Consider the following 17,673-nt stretch of genomic DNA (forward strand, 5'->3'; position numbering starts at 1 on the left):
ATACAAATGGCAGGTTAGCACATCCATGGACATTCTTTTTTTTTCTTATTTTTTATTAGTTCAAATTAGGAACAACCTTGCTTAATATGTCAATCCCTTCTCCCTTTCCCCCTCAGCCCCCTGCCTTTTCCCCACCCCATCCACCCTCCACTCCCCAGGCAGGGTAGGGCCCTTGATGGTGGCTCCCCAAAGTCCACCACATCATCCTGGGACAGGCCTAGTCCCACCCACACATGTCCAGGCCAAGAGTGTATCCCTTCACATGGGATGGGCTCTCAAAGTCCCTTCTCACACTAGGGAAAAGTACTAATCCACTACCAGGGGCCCCCTAGAGTGCAGAGGCCTCCTAATTGACATCCATGTGCAGGGGTCTGGATCAGTCCTTTACTGGCCTCCCAGACAGCAGTCTGGGGTCCATCCATGAACATTCTTATAGAGTTGTACAAAGCATAGAGGAGGATGGCAAAAAGGAATGTTTGCAATTCTGCCAAGGGGACTAGGTACTCCTGGTGGGAGATCATAAATTGAGTAAAATTTTGAATCTCAAAAGATGCAGTGTTAGTTCTGTGTCAGAAGCACAAGCTTACTAATTAAGACTCTCAGGGCACAGATCCAGCAGGGAGGAAATCATAAGAAGAGAAAGATTTCCTGTGATCCTAATGAATTTTCTCATTTGAGTGAGGCAATTCTTTACAGACTTACAGAAAATTGCTATTTAATATTGTGTATGTGAAAATAAATTAGTCAAGAAATCCTCAATCAAAAATTTCCTGTGTGACTCTTCTAGGAGTTCATAAACACATTTGTGCTGATGTCTCTAACTTTCTTTATTATTGGGCACTTGGCCCTCTCAGTGCAGAAAGAAGGAAGACTAAGAGTTCCAAAAGGAATGAGGGCTCCAAGTGAATGATGGTAAGCACAAAATCATCTTTGTCATGAGCAAGTACCTTGAAACCCCAAGGTATATAAATTTTATGAATACTGCATAAAAGTTCTTATGTATTGCTTTTTTGCAGTTTTATTTGCTATTAAATACTAAGGAAAGATACAGGATTACATTAAAATTGGAGTGTTTATCTGTTTGCTTTCTGCAGTGATACACATATTATTGGCATGATAAAGAGGAAATAGGCACTCTTCAAAACTCATCATGAGCAGTTGGGGAACTTTCTATGTCTTGTTATGTGTTCCCTCAACTCAAACCTAGAAACCAATAATTTTAGCTTATCCCTCTGGAGTCAAAGATGGATTTCTTGGTAGTGCTACCTTCTGTTCTTACAGATGCCACCCATGAAGCAAATGGCTACAGAAAATGAGTCTTCAGTGTCTGAATTTATTCTTATGGGACTAACAGATCAACCTGAGCTCCAGTTGCCCCTGTTTTCCCTGTTCTTTGTGAATTTTACAGCCATATTGGTGGGTAATTTGAGCCTAATGAGTCTTATCATCCTGAATTCACACCTTCACACTCCCATGTACTTTTTCCTTTTCAATCTGTCCTTCATTGATTTTTGTTATTCATTTGTTTTCACCCCCAAAATGCTAATGAGTTTTGTTTTAGAGAAGAACACCATCTCCTTTAGAGGATGCTTGAGTCAGCTGTTTTTCTTCTGCTTTTTTGTCAACTCTGAGAGTTATGTGCTGACAGTCATGGCCTATGATCGCTATGTGGCCATTTGTAAGCCTTTACTGTACAAAGCTGTCATGTTACCTAGGATTTGTTGTCTGCTGATGTTTGGTTCATATTTGATTGGATTTTCAACTGCCATGCTCCTCACGGTTTTAATGATTGGGCTCAACTTCTGTAATAACAACCTCATTGATCACTACATGTGTGACATCTTCCCTGTCCTCCAGATCTCCTGCAGTAACACTTATGTCAATGAGCTTGTGAGTAGTGCTGTGGTGGGTACAGCTATCATATTATGTAGCCTCATTATCTTAGTCTCATATGCTATGATCCTTTTCAATATCATTCATATGTCATCAGGTAAGGGTTGGTCCAAAGCCTTGAGCACTTGTGGATCTCACATCATCACTGTTAGTCTCTTCTATGGATCTGGGCTACTTGCTTATGTCAAGCCATCATCTACTGAGACTGTGGGCCAAGGAAAATTTTTCTCAGTGTTTTATACATTTTTGGTGCCCATGTTGAATCCTCTCATTTACAGTCTCAGGAACAAAGATGTCCAAGTAGCTGTGATGAAAACCTTGAAAAGAATTACAAGTTAATTATACCGTGGCACTACTCATAGCCCTGTCGCAACTGATTTTCTGTGTCCTTTTCATTGCCCATCTTCCATTCTTTTTCCTTCCCTTCATATTTCTACAACATCAACACAATTTCTACTATCCATGTTTTTTCTTCTTATCATGAATAGTAAATCTGTGTGTGCCTTTTAGGGCCTTGACACTCTTAGATTCAAGTTGGTATTCTTTGTCTATGTGAGACAAAAACCTTATTAGGAGTTTATAATTTTACCTATGCCTTATTTGTAATCAATTTCTTTCTTTTGAAAAGCATTTTTAGAACTATTCTTTGACATGACAGATTTATTACCTATAGATGCATTTTAAAAAGGTAAAGATGACAAAAATTGTGAGTGTGGCAGAACTGACAAGATATCAGGAATTTTTCAGTGTCTTTTTGAGAACACTTCTTTTTCGAGGCTTTTAGTTTCAAACCTGTGAAGGAAGTCCATATTTTATTAGAGTAAGGTTTTATTTTTATAGTTATTTTGTATCTATTAGGCCTACTTCTCTGTCCAATGTCACAAATACATTAATTCTGATAATAAATTAACATATTTATATATTTTGTTATGAATTTAATAGAAATTGTTGCTTTCTTCTCCCAGAATCTGGAACTGTCTATGATACAGTTGTTAAGAACCTCCTATTTTCTTGACTACAGAAGAAAGAAGAAAAGTCATTGTAATGTTTAGGTTATTTTGCCTGTTGCCTCAAAAGGGTACTATGATGTAAAAATTAAAAATAAAAATGAGGAGGCAACTTACTCCTTAAAAACAAAACCTGCCTGGCTTAATGTTTAGTGATATAGTTGAAATGTGTTCATGTTTGTGATTTCACCTTCAACGAGCAAAAGAAACCTCTACATCTTATCTCTGTCTCTGTTAATTTCTCTATACATCTGTCTTTTAGTTAAATAAATGACTGTGTGACTTTTGTAAGGTCATACAATGAATAATGCAGAGTAAAATTTAGTACCTACTATGTGTCTCAAGAAGAGATGTAAGGGGTGGAAATAGAAGCAATGTCTTAGTGGATACAGGCACACACAGTTCTTGCAGAAGACCTAGATTTGATTTCCAAAACTCACAAGGTAACTTCCAAATGTCTGTAACTACAGTTCCAGAGGAATCAATGTCCTCTTTGAGCCCCCATTTACACTAAACATGTGTGAGGCACACATATGTACATATAAGCAAAAACACTTACATACATAAGATGACTTAAAAGAAAGTAAAGAAATGCATAGGAATGAAGCAGAATTCTGAAGAAACAGAGTGATTCAGGTGCTCAAGGATTATCATCAGTCTCATGTGCTGTCTTTGTGGTGGGGGGGGTGGGAGGAAGCTCAGGAGTCTTAAGGGCTCCTACCTCTCTTGACAGAAAACCCCAACTTTTTCTTGTTTGTTGGATATTTCTGTTCATTTCTCGCTGACATAGTTCATCACTGCATTGTACGTATGTTGAAGATGATTTCTGCTAACCAGGTGGGTTTTGTGTGTATGAGTTTTCAGAAATAATTGAAATTGTTCAATGTCTACTATGCCAAAAGAGGAAATGTTTAAATGTGATCCAACTTCAATTTTTTAAACAATATTTGAAACCATGCCAATGTGTTGGGTCTCATCTATGAATGTAGTTATATGAAGCTTGCCTTTCTGTGCCCTTTGGGAACTTCTTTTTTTTATAATTTTTTATTTGAATTAGAAACAAGATTGATTTACATGACAATTACAGTTCCCTTCTCCCTCCTGTCCTCCCCTACCGCCATACTACCATGACAACCCCTGATCATCGGAAGATAAGCAGGGTCAGGCCTGGTTAGTACTTGGATGGGAGCCCTTTGGTAACTTCTAAACTGCAGGTTGAATGATGGCTGTTAGAATACGGAAGAGGTGCTTAGAAGGGAGAACCATAGGCCTTAGTCAAAATGCACAGCTTATTTTAGAAAGGATAATTTTTATTGTGCTGCCAACAAGACAACTGCAGTCAGTTGTCCTGTTTTATGTATCTAAATGGCTGACACAATACACTTTTAAATAATCTCAGTGCAGATGAGGATATGAAGAGATTGGCACCTTGCTTTGCAGGACTTAATCACTCCAATGTTTACATTCATTAACAATTTCACACAGCCTCCAAGAATTTACCACTCTATCTGTATATTGTTTGCATATGCAAATCCTCATTAATGGTAGCTATAAATAATTTAGATATATGAGTCCTATAGCAAAAAAAATTGAATTTATGATGGACATGGAGCCTGCTTCATTTCCTTTTCTAGCTTCTCCCTCCATTTCTTCCTGTTTCCCCAATTTTCTGCCTATTGTTTCTTACCTTCCTTTCTGTCTTTGAAATAACACCTACCTTATTTTAATTTGGCTGCTGTAAAACAGGCTTGAGTTGAATATGCAGAGTAAAGGAGTCTGCATATATTTGTTCATTGTTGCCAGAATTTATGGTTGAAAGCTTGAGGATTTACTGTACTTGCAAGTTCACAATTGAGCCTACCACTGTTTATTGATGTTCACAGAAGTCACAACACTCTTGGGTCAGCTTCAAACAACTTGATCATTCACAATAGATAACATGAACATCAAGTTTTTCTCTTCTCTGAAATCTCAGAGCCAGTGTGAAGGAAGCTGAAGGACTGTATACAGTTCTGGATGTGTCATAACCCTAACTTTAGGGACCCCCCAATGTAAGAGGCTATTGTAAATACTCCAGTTGTTCAACACTAAGAAATTTTGGTTTTTCTCATTTACCAAACAAACCCATTCTTTTTCTGGAAGGAAATTCTATCTCCAATTTCTTAAAGTTATTTGCTGCATATTCTTGGAAAAATAACTTAGAACAAAGATGTTAATTCTTCATCATGAGATATATAGAATTGAATAATTACTTCCCAACAATGATAACCAGACCAGATAAAAATAATGCAGGCTTCTAATTCAGAATTCTTTTTTTTTCAATAGCCATCATCTAGGGTGCATTTTGTTTCCTTCTAAGGTGACCTAAAATAGGAGCTAATGTTGTAAATAAGCTTCATAATGCTTTGAAAACTTATGCATTAAAGAATATCATTTACATTTTCTAAAATGTCCCTATGTCTCTATTTATGTTTTTATATTTTGCCTTATATAATATGACATTTTGTTACTATAACTTTTGTTTAGTTTTAGCTCTTCCCAATAGAGATTATTTCACTTTTTATTCTATATATTTATGCATCTATGGATAAAAAAATCATAGCAACACACACACACACACACACACACACACAAACACACACACAAACACATTGGCACACAGTCCAAGAATAGTTGTATAGTGGGAATTCTGAGCACATGTGAGAAAACTCCAAGAAAACAGAACAAGAGTCTTATGAACACAATTTCTTCCTAAACACAGCATTTTTCTTGGAATGTGCTTTTATGCTTATCCCAGGTGTAGTGGACAAGATTAAGTTTACTTTAGCTGTTGTTATTCATATACCTCTATGGAAAACACATGTTTTAGCCATGTGTAGCTCATCCTTGTGATTGAATACCTTACTCATGTCATTCTTCTTAATCTTCAGTGTATAAATTGCCTGATGTTATGAATAAAGTTATAAAGTTGGCTTATGCATGAGACTTTTGTCTGCCTCACTTTTAGGCTCCATTCTTTCAGGTTCATGCTGCCAACTAGAAAAGTAAACACACAGAAAGAGAGAGAGAGAGAGAGAGAGAGAGAGAGAGAGAGAGAGAGAGAGAGAGAGAGAGAGAGGTTGCACATAAGATATAAGAATTTAATCTAAGGGAGAAGAATAACAGATTGAAGGCCAGCCTGGCACATACAGTGAATTTCAGGCCAGGCTGAATGATGCAGAGATCCCATATCTCAAAAGCAAAGCAATGTGAATATCTACAATAAAAAACAAAGAAGCAACAACAAAAAGAAAATGGAAATAAGAATATTGTTAACAAACCCTAAATGTAAACTAAGTTTGTATTACCAGCACTACAGAGGAAGTGGTACAAGGATCTTGAATTTAAAATAAAAGTTTAAATCAGCTATCTAAACACAAAGCATGCTACAGAGTTATAGTCCAGAAACAGGTACACATTTTCACTAATAATTAAGAATCTAGTTTACTGGGGATATATTATGTAATCCAAGGAAATTTGTCACTCACACAGTTTTTGATTTATCATATCAGTGGTTGTCTCTTTTCTAAAAGATCAGTATTATAGCACACATAATATATAGCTATGTGAAATTTGATAAATTTTCTCTTGTAAAAGCCTGTTTTGCATTTTATGGTACTAAGAATAATAGCCAACATGGAGGGAGTCTCCAGCTCAGTCAACTTGATTTCTGTGCCATGTATCCAGAGTGTGTCATGTAGTTAATAGAGGGATTCTACTGTCTAGATATGGTGAGCAACCAAGAGCAAAGGAAATATCCTATATTATTTGGGAGGCATCTATATATAGCTCATATAGAGGTATCTCATATTGGAACATGGATTCTTGTTTAGATGCTATGACTTCTGTACATAACATAATTGTTCTTTTCATATTGTCTGTTCACTTAAAATATGGATATATTTTGACTTCATCAATTTTTCCTTCTTATGAACTAAATTTTCTTCTTTGCATAATGGTTTAAATAAGTTAAGGATTACATTTTATGTAACTTGAGATAAACTTTGTATAAAATGTAACTACTCATTAAAACATTACATTGAGTTATCAAGAAAACAAATGAAGAGTCAGGCTTGGCCATCATGGCTGGTAATGGAAATGGGAAACACAAATTCCTTGCAATATTTGACAGGGGTCAAGGGTCAAAAGAAGTGATAAGCCTGAGCTAATAGGTCAAACAGTTTTCTAATTAATATTAAGCCTTAGAGTGGCTATTTAAGAACTGGCAGGCACGAGAGAACACGAGAAAAATTAAGAAGCATCTTAATTTTTACCTGATTCCATCTATCTGTTTTCCTTTTCTCTTTTTGTATCAATAAACAAATACAAAACAGTCAGGCATGGTGGCACATGCCTTCAAACCCAGTAATGGGGAGACAAAGGCAGGTGGCTCTCTTTGAACTTGAGGCCAGCTTGGTCTATATGTTAAATTCCAGGACAGGCAGGGCTGTTACACAGAGAAACCTGCTTTGAAAAACCACCGAAACAAACAAACAAAAAACCCCAAACAACAACAACTTTTAAAATGCATATCTGATGAAAAACGTCTATCAGTGGTAAGTAAATAACAGTAAAACATCAATCACAAAGAAAAGAGTGAGACATAGGCAAAATTATGAATAGCCATGTCAGCAAAGAAAACATGGGGATGGAACATCAGCATTTGCAAAACAGTAAACTGCATTTGAAAGTAGGACACTATAAAATAAAGCAATTAAATATATTACAGCACTCAGGATGATTAACAGGGGGAAAAATCTTGATTCAAAAATTCCCTAACATTGGAAAGGATCTAGAACAATGGGAATTTCCATTTCCTTAAATGAGAATTTAGAATGAAAGACACTTTGGAAGACATCATGGCAGTTTCCTCTTTTACTTGAAAACTTTCTTTAGTCAAAATATGTTGACCATGTTATAACATCCCAAAATTCCTCCCAGATCCTTCCCACCTTCCTATTCACCCAACTTTATTCTCTCTTCCCCCAAAATTCCAAACCAAATCAAACCAAACAAAAAATACACACAAACAAAACAATAACAAAACAAATCATTTCTTATCTGACAATTCATTTGCTACTAGATACTTGTCTTGACTGATTTGAAAATAAATTTGAGTACAGAAAACTTGCATGTGAATGCAGCAGCTTTACTCATTTTTTCCAAGACCACCAACGGTACGCTTCAAAAGGTGGTTGGATAAGCAAACTTCATCATATTCTATATAAGACACCTGGAAGAAATTAGCTACTAGGTCTTGAGAAAATGTAGAAGAGCCTTAAGCACACATTGCTAAGTGAAAAATCCTGTCTGCCCTAGCTGGATACCAGGTGGGTCCATTAGCACTACCATGGGGATTATCTAAACTCCCAGTGTCAGGGATTAGGAAAAGCAGAGAAGGGACAGGAGAAACACAGTGAAGTTCTGGGATCATGAAACCCTTCTGAATGATTCTATATTGTAAGCATGATGATGTAACAGGAGGGTTCTCTCATGCCTGACAGTTCTTGAATAGCCACTCTAAGGCTTAATATTAATTAGAAAACTGTTTGACCTATTAGCTCAGTCTTATTATTAACTGGCTCTTACAACTTAAATTAACCCATTTTTATTAGTTTATATTTTACCATGAAGCTCATGGCTTATTTTATCACATTTTGCTTCTGTGGTGGCTCCTGGAATTTCCCTGGCTCTGCCCTTCTTCCTGTATCTTTGCTTAGATTTCCTGCCTGACTCTATTCTGCTGACTATTGGCCAAATCAGCTTCTTTATTAGCCAATGGTAATAAAACATATTCACAGCATAGAGAGAGATCATGATGCCATGCTGTTTGCAAACCTTGGAGAAACTTGTAGCACAAGGAATGCTTCTTCTTGAGGTTCTCTGTTGGCATATATTGACTATGTAAACTAAGGGTCTTTGGTATGGAATTTTAATGGGTGTAAATAAAGTACTTCCACCATCTTTCTCACTACACCACCCTTTCTTGTACCTAGTTTCTACACAGAACAGAAACCATGGTATCTCTATTAATCTAACATTTCACCTGACTTGATCTGCAGTTCCATACTGTCTCCTTCAAATTTCAGAATTTAGCTCTTGTCATGCACACACAATCTATTTTCTTTATTCATTTATTCAGTTCTATACTTCTTTACTGGTTCTATAACTCCACCACAATGAAAAATTTAAGGAACATGGTGTGCAGGTAGAACTATTAGATGCCAGGAGTGACATGACAGGATCACATAAGAGATGTATTTTAAGCTTTCCTAGAGGAACCTCCACAGTCATTTCCACAGTGTCTGAAATACTTTACATTTCTACCAATTCTGTATAAGGGTTACTTTCTCTTAACATCCTAGCCAGTTGTTATTTATTTTTCTTGTTGATAGACATTCTAACTTAAGTGAGATAGAATTCCAATGTGCTTTTATATATGTTTTAATTTCTTTTGTCTTCCCATGTTTCAAAATTCATAGAAGTCCACCCATTTTCAGCATTATAGGCAGGTGATTCCATGTATGACTTCAATTTATTTGATGCATCTTTACTGATGGCTAAGGAGAGTGAATATTTTTTTCATATATCTATTAGCTATTTGCAATTCTTTATTGAGGACTACCTTTTCAATTAATTTGCTCATTTAATTATTTTGGTTGTTTATTTTTGCAACAATGGGAATCAAAATAAAAGTTGTGTGTATACTAGGCAAGCATTCGTTCAGACTGCTTCAATGCCAGCTCACACTTGCCCATTTGGTGACAGAATTTTTGTACTTTGTTTTTTAATTGTTTATATATTTGGATATTTACATACTGTCAGATAAATAGCCAAAAATATTTTTCTTCTATTCTGAATGCTCTTTACTCCACTAATTACTTTCTTGTGCAGAAATTTATTTTTATGTGATTTCATTAATTAATTCAATTTTTATCTGTACTGTTGGAATCTTATTAAGAATATTATTTGCTATGTCCAGATCTTGAAGAATGTTCCTCTAGAGCCTTAAAATGTTCAGGTCTAATTTTAAGAATTTTGACACTTTTTTTGAAATGGCTTATGTACAGAATAAGAGATGGGGATCTAGTTCCATCTTCTATATGTGAATATCCAGTTTTTCTAACAGCATTTCCTGAAGAGGCTGTTTTCATCTCCATGAAATTAGAGCCACTTTGTTGAAACTTACAGGACCACTGATGTGTGGGTCAATGATTCCTTAAGAGCCATATTTCATAACTACACAGATGAATATGGAGCTATACATATAAATAAAGGTCTGGAAAGTTATGTAACCTTCAGGTAGCTTCATAGTAACAAAGCTCACAACATGGATTAAAACACAGAAGGATTTAAAGTGCCTTCTCTATTCTTTACAAAATTTCCTCTGTTAAATGTTAAAGCATTTAATGTTTGCCAATGAAATCCCAAAGGATTTTAGGAAACTCTTATGAACGGCAAAATGTTATATCCTTGGTTTTCCTCTAGTAAATCTGTTCTTACACAGTGGAAAATTTCCCAAAGGACAACACACAACTCTGCCCTGGGAACTAGCTACTCCTGGAAGGAAATTAAAAATGAGTAGAATTTTGAATTCCCCAAAGACTCAACATTATGGTTATGGTTTCTACTATAAATAGGATCAGAAATTTCTACCATCAAGGGGTTCATGCAACCTGGGAAGAAACTATAAAAGTGAGAATAATTCTCCATGCTGGTCCATTAAATAGACTATAATTTGAGTGAGGTGATGTTTGTAGCTTCATACATATTTTTCCTGTCATGTAGGTAAGGAGAAAACTCCATATAAATTCTCAAGTACAAATGGTTTCATTTTCCACAGTGTACTGGTTTTAGAAGGTTAGAGATGAATCTTCTCTGATTCTGATGAGTGTTTACTCATTTATCATCAGAAATCCAGACTCTTGAGGGAATTGCAAAGAAAGGGCTCTTAGGCTTCAAAAGTAGGGAAGCATTCAAAACAAAGGTAAGCCCTGAATCATTCATGCTTTTATAATTTCCCTTGAAATACAAAGCAATACAAATCATGTGATACAGAGAAAGCCACTGGATTGCTTCTTTTAGCCCAAATTGTTGGTGGAGGCTAAAGAATGGGGAAATGTTTATCAATATCCCTATCAGTATTACACCAGGATAGAGTCACTCCTTGTGGGTAGAGAGTTAAGGAAAAGTGGTAGTCATGTTCTTTGGATGCTTTGCTATTTTCTTAGGCAATCCTGAGATCAGAAACAATGACTCTAGCTCTCTTTCTGGGGTCATAATACAGTGTCTTTGTTGGGATCACCTGATTCTGATTTATGTTCCTACAGATGCTACCTGTGAAGCTAATTGATATGGAGAATGACTCTTCAGTGACTGAGTTCATTCTTATGGGATTAACAGATGAACCTGAGCTCCAGCTGCCCCTATTTGTCCTGTTCTTGGTGAACTACACAGCCACTGTGTTGGGAAACTTGAGTTTAATGAGTCTCATCTGTCTGAATTCTCATCTTCACACACCAATGTACTTTTTTATCCTCAACTTGTCCTTTATTGACTTCTGTTATTCATTTGTTTTTACCCCCAAAATGCTGATGAGCTTTGTCTCAGAAAACAACACCATCTCTTTCACAGGATGCATGGCTCAGCTCTTTTTTTTCTGCTTGTTTGTTAATTCGGAGTGCTATGTGCTGACAGCCATGGCCTATGATAGGTATGTGGCCATTTGTAGGCCCCTGCTGTACACAGTAGTTATGTCTCCCAGGACTTGTTCCCTGCTGATGTTTGCTTCACACTTATTGGGGATCTCTACAGCCATTGTACACATAGGATGTATTATCAGGCTCAGGTTTTGTGATTCTAAAGTCATCAACCACTACATGTGTGATACATTCCCCCTCCTTGAGCTCTCCTGTGGTAACAGCCATGCCAATGAGCTTGTCAGTTCTGTTTCTGTGGCGGTAGTTGTTGTTGTATCTAGCCTCATTATTGTTTCTTCCTATGCTTTGATTCTTGTTAATGTTATTCATTTGTCATCATCTAAGGGTTGGTCCAAAGCCGTGAGCACATGCAGTTCTCACATAATAACCGTTGCACTGTTCTATGGATTTGGTCTGCTCGCTCATATCAAACCATCATCTGCAGAATCTGTGGTTCAGAGAAAATTTTTTTCAGTAGTTTATACTTTTGTGCTGCCTTTGCTGAACCCCCTCATTTACAGTCTCAGGAACAAGGATGTCAAACTTGCCGTGAAGAGAACACTGAAGAGAATCACAGTCTAAGTGAACTAGTGGGGATGTTGGCACCATCCATGTCTCCAATTTGGCTCTTTCTCTTTATCTATCTTCATATCAAATTCTTCTGTGATGCACTTTATACCTTCTCTTTATTTTTATTTCTAAAATAGTTTTAGAGAAGAAAAGGAATACTCTACTCTAATACCTTTTCATCTTTTTCCATGAAATGCAGTTAGTTACATTTCTTTTATCTCTATGCATAGAATGGAGTTACAATTCTGTGGGATTATTTATGGTCTGGAAATTTGTCTTGTGAGAATGTGGTTCCAACTTACTATTGTACCCTGTATCAGACAGAGACCCTGGGATGATATCTTTTCATTTTTCTATTATTTATTTATTTAGAGAATATGATATGATATATATACATCATTTGTAACCCACTTTGCTTCTTCAAATTTCTCCTGTGTTTTCCCACCTGTGTCTAAAATTTATGATTTTTAATTTAATTTAATATATATGCACACATAACCATAAACAATGGCATATATACTTATTTTGTTTAGTGTTACTTATATTTATATACTTTTAGGGCAACTGTTCAAGATCAGATAACCTATCAGAGAGCTCATCCGGGGAAAAGACTGAATTCTTCTTTCCTGAGCATCTATTACCTATAACTCTTCATTTAGAGGTGTGACCTTGTGAGGTTTCCCCTATCCACAGTCACATGTCATCTGTTGCTACTGTTATTGTCATGCAGGTCTTGTTTAGGTAGCCTTAGTTTTGAGACTGTATGAGTACAATTCCCTTTTGCATATAGAGGACACTATATCACTGCAGATATCCTGGTCTTCTAGAACTTAAAATCTTTTCAACCCTCATTCTTGATGTCCTCTGAGCCTAAGGTATAGGGGTTATAGTTAATTATGTATTCATTGGGGATGAGCAAACCATGACAAGTTGATCTCTGAACTTTAGTCAACTGTGGACTTCTGTAACAGTCTCCATCTGCTACAAAATGAAATGTCTTTAGTGAATGAGATAGCTACATTACCTGTGGATATAAATATTTTTAGTGCAATGAGAAATTATACTGGTTTGGGAAATTGACAGCAGCAGGTTCTCATCTAGGGGCCATAGCTTCACCAGCCACTGTTAGTTGGCTAGGTTTACAGTAGCAGGCATCAATTCCCTCCTATTACACAAGATTTAATGCATGTAGACAACTGTTGGTTGCAGCCCAAGATTCTTAAGTGCCATCATTGTACCCTTGAGGAGGACTTGCAATGATGGTCATTGTTGTCATTCATAAGCTTTACAGATGTGCAGGACTATTGCTTGTTTTCCTCTTTTTCAGCTTATATAACACCCTTAGATACTCTAAGAGCTAGTGCCCACAAAAACTTCAGTGCTAGGCATGGGAACCTTTTTTTGAGTTGTGCAAGGGAGTTAAAGAGACTCTCCCCAATAATTTCTTCCATTCATGTGGGCTTTGGTTGGTCCCCATAATAGGAAGGCAAGACTCTCTTGCTGAAGTCCCCATATTCTTCAGACACAGAAGTTGGAGGAAATGAGCTCAGACTGTTATTTTCTTATTTTATACTACTACTACCTAGTGTTTTATTTTTATTTTTATTTTCTGATATATTTTGTCCATATATTTTATCCATGCTGGGGAGTTGATTGTTTCCTAAATAAATTCATCTCCATTTTTCTTTTCTGAATGAATTCTCAAGATCCATTTCCTGCTCCATGGTATTAATTTCTTGTACTTAGATATGTGCCTTTAATGATTCTATATATTCTCTTAGACTAATGTTCATTTTTTACAGCTATTTGAAGCTATATTAGATTGCATTCCTGCCCATGGCTTTCTTCAAACACAACTGATATGGTTGTGGTGAACTGATAATTTGTCCTGAAGATAAATGGAATTATCATTAGTGTATATCTGTAGACTTTTGTCTGTGATTGTTTTTAAAAAGTTCTTTCTAATGAACAGAGTATTGCACTTAATGCCAAAAGTTGCTATTGCTCTTGCTATTTTCCTTATTACATGACAAGGATTCTCTTATATAAAAAGATCTAATGTGCAAAACAATTCATAGCTGAAATTATATTCTATTGATCAAATAAATGCTTTTTCCTAGTTTTAAGTTTGATCATTATCATCAATATGCATATATAAATATATATGTAAATATATTAGGATTATGTTCTGACCCATGCATTTATATTTAACTAAGTGGCAATCAAGACCATTTCTTTTTAATATATAAGATTTTTGTATCCCATTTTTTTCTTGGAAAAAAATACTTGAAATATTAAGCCACATCTCACATTTAAAAATATGATGTTAAATTTACTTCTTCTTTCCCTGTACTGTCTTCAGAAGAAAATGGTTGAAAGATTTGCTTAAGGCTTCACAGTTGATGGTATGAGAGAATTTAGGTGGAATATCTGTGGAATCTGGGATTTTTAACCGTTGTGAATTCCAAGAAGGGATGAAAGTATAGAAAGAGAATTGTAACAGACTATAGAAAACTTCATATTGAGTTTTATAATGAGTCTAAAAGTAGGCATTTGATGCCCAAGGAATCACCAGCAAAGATGTCTCAAGAAAAGTGATTATCTGGATCCCTTTGTGAAACCCACAGAAACAGCTGACCTGAACAACAGGGAGCTCTTGGTCCCCAGACTGATAGCTGGGAAACCAGCATGGGAATGAGCCAGACCCCCTGAATGTGGGTGTCAGTGAGTAGACCTCAGAAATCTATGGGGCCCCTGGTAGTGGATCAGTACTTATCCCTAGCATAGGAATGGACTTTGGGAGCCCATCACACATGGAGGGATACTCCCTGAGCCTAGACACAAGGGGGTGGGCATAGGTCCTATCCCAAAGGATATGACAGACCCCAAGACCCCTACAGAAGGCCTCACCCTCCCTGGGGAGCAGAAAAGGTATGGGATAGGTAGGGTGTTAGTTGGGGGAGCAGGGCAGGAGGGGAGGGAGAGGGAATTGGGACTGACATGTAACATCCTCATTCTAATTCAAATAAAACAAAATAAGAGCAAAAAATAAAAAAGAAAAGAAAAGTGATTATCTACAAGGCTGAGGCCAGGATTTTAAAAAATACTCATTTCCCCATGCAAGAGTGGGTTTAAAGAAAATCCATCAGGGTTAGCTGTACAGCAACATTTCATTGGTCTTAGAATAGTGATGCTTTTTCTGACAAGGGTAATGAGTTTTGCTAAAGACCTTTTCGCCAAATCATGCTGCTCTTTCTTTAACAAACTGATGCTTTAAGAAACCCACTGGACATTATGCCTTTAGATGTAAAATTGACTTATTAATAATAAAATAATAGAAAACTATAGTCTACATTTTGCGTATATTATAATGATTACATTTTTTCATGTTTATCATTACCTTTGTCTCATTGTTTTGGGAATTTCATATTTGAGTACTATATTTATATCATTTCCTCTATCCATCTGCTATCCTCAACTAGAATAATCTATATATGAGACAGAAACAGCACCATGAAATATCAAAAATATGGTTGCCTAAACAAGACCTGAAAAAATGACACCACCAATTGCCATCCAATTTGGCTAGGAGACAACTCACAAGGACCTAGACAAAGAACCATAGGCAATTAAATATTTCTAAGAGGAGAATCAGTCTTCTCCAGGCACAAATCCATGATGGGTTATCTATATGTTCTGTGCTTTTCCAAAGTCATTGTTTAACTTAATTGTTCTTACTAATAAAATTTGTTCATCTTTTGCAATTTTACACATGTATATGATATATACTGATTATCTCAATTCCCCATTTTTAAAGATATCTGTCTCATGCCCCTTCTAGCAATCTCTCTTCCCTATAAACTCCTTCCCCTTGTTCATGACCTTTTTTTTTTTAATTTTTGTGGCTGACTGAATTTAATCAGGACTTTCTGTGTGTTTTTGGATTTTTTCTCTTTTTTTCATTCATTTATTTAGCTCATATATAAAGTCATGCACAATTATGATACACAATACAGTATGTTCATAATGGTATGGCTAGATTAAACCAATTAACATGTTATATCACACATATTCATCATTTTTGTTTTGAGAACACTTAAAGTATACTATCTCACAACTTTTAAAATATAGCATATTGTTATAAACCATATTTATCATGTTCTCAATAGACCTAAAGACTTCACAGAGTCCATGCCTCTTGTCCAACTGCAGTTTTATATCCTTAAACCAATCATTCCCCATTGTTAAAAGAACCACATTGAAGGCTAATAGTCACAATTCTGCTCTCTGTTCCCATAAGTTCATCATTTCTAGGTTACACATAAAATTGAAATTGTGTGACATTTGTCTTCCAGTGTGTCACTTTTTTTTGGCAAGCATATAATTTTACTACTTACTAAGATGAAATCAAATTTGCATGCACAGGTGAGCACTCACTGAAACACCTTGGATTCATCACATATTTGAGTTTCAATTAGCATATATATATATATATATATATATATATATAGAGAGAGAGAGAGAGAGAGAGAGAGAGAGCAATAATGGCAATATGTTATACATCAATAGCAGCAACAGCTTTTCCATGTTCTGCAGTCATTTGAACAAAATTGTAGAGACATCCAGCACACTCCATTTAAAAAACAAACAAAAAAACCAAAAACATAAAAACAAACAACAACAACAACAACAACAAAAAAGTAAAAAACAAAATCCCAGAAAACAGCACAATTCTGTTACTCTTGTGGTACATGGCACCATTTTTTTTAATTAGTTTTTCAGTCATCATCTGGGAGGAAACCATTCTGAGCAACATCATTAAAAACAGCTCTGATAAAGCGTCACTTCTATGTATCATAAAGCAGGTCCACATATGAGTGAGTACATATCATGTTTGTCTTTTTGTGATTGGGTTACCTCGCTCAGAATGGTTTCTTTGAGTTCCATACATTTTCCTGCAAATTTGAAGATTTCATTGGTTTTTTCTGCTGAGTGGTACTCCACTGTGTAAATGTACCACATTTTCTCTATCCATTCTTAGGTTAAGTAGCATCTAGGCTGCTTCCAGTTCCTGCCTATTACAAATAATGCTGCTATGAACATGGTTGAACATATGTCCTTGTTATATGAATGTGCTTCTTTGGGGTATATGCCTTGGAGTGGAATTGCTGGATCTTGTGGTAGACTCATTCCCATTTTCTTGAGGAGTCGCCATACTGATTTCCACAGTGGCTATACAAGTTGGCACTCCCACCAGCAGTGGAGGAGTGTTCCTCTTTCTCCGCATCCTCTCCAGCATAAACTGTCATTGGTATTTTTGATTTTAGCCATTCTGACAGGAGTAAGATGGTATCTCAGAGTTGTTTTGATTTGCATTTCCCTGATGACTAATGATGTTGAACACTTTCTCATGTGTCTTTCAGCCATTTTAAATCCCCCTATTGAGAATTGTCTATTTAGTTCTG

General features: G+C 36.1%; 2 protein-coding genes across 2 annotated transcripts; both read left to right on the forward strand.

Moving 5' to 3' along the window:
- The first annotated feature begins 1,275 nt into the window (after nucleotides 1–1,275).
- LOC100752809 (olfactory receptor 143-like) lies at nucleotides 1,276–2,232 on the forward strand. Its single transcript, XM_027412233.1, has one exon. The coding sequence runs from the start codon at nucleotides 1,282–1,284 to the stop codon at nucleotides 2,230–2,232; it is 951 nt and encodes a 316-aa protein (XP_027268034.1). The 5' UTR covers nucleotides 1,276–1,281.
- Nucleotides 2,233–11,257: 9,025 nt separating this feature from the next.
- Nucleotides 11,258–12,220, forward strand: LOC100759196 (olfactory receptor 143-like). The gene has a single exon (XM_027412234.1). The coding sequence runs from the start codon at nucleotides 11,258–11,260 to the stop codon at nucleotides 12,218–12,220; it is 963 nt and encodes a 320-aa protein (XP_027268035.1).
- The last annotated feature ends 5,453 nt before the right edge of the window (nucleotides 12,221–17,673 follow it).

Source organism: Cricetulus griseus, chromosome 4 (assembly GCF_003668045.3).
Source record: "Cricetulus griseus strain 17A/GY chromosome 4, alternate assembly CriGri-PICRH-1.0, whole genome shotgun sequence".
In the NCBI taxonomy this organism is placed as follows: domain Eukaryota; kingdom Metazoa; phylum Chordata; class Mammalia; order Rodentia; family Cricetidae; genus Cricetulus; species Cricetulus griseus.

Bases quoted from the DNA above. Each gene is read 5' to 3' on its own strand.
- LOC100759196 (XM_027412234.1), top strand. From the start codon at position 11,258: ATGTTCCTACAGATGCTACCTGTGAAGCTAATTGATATGGAGAATGAC.
- LOC100752809 (XM_027412233.1), top strand. From the start codon at position 1,282: ATGCCACCCATGAAGCAAATGGCTACAGAAAATGAGTCTTCAGTGTCT.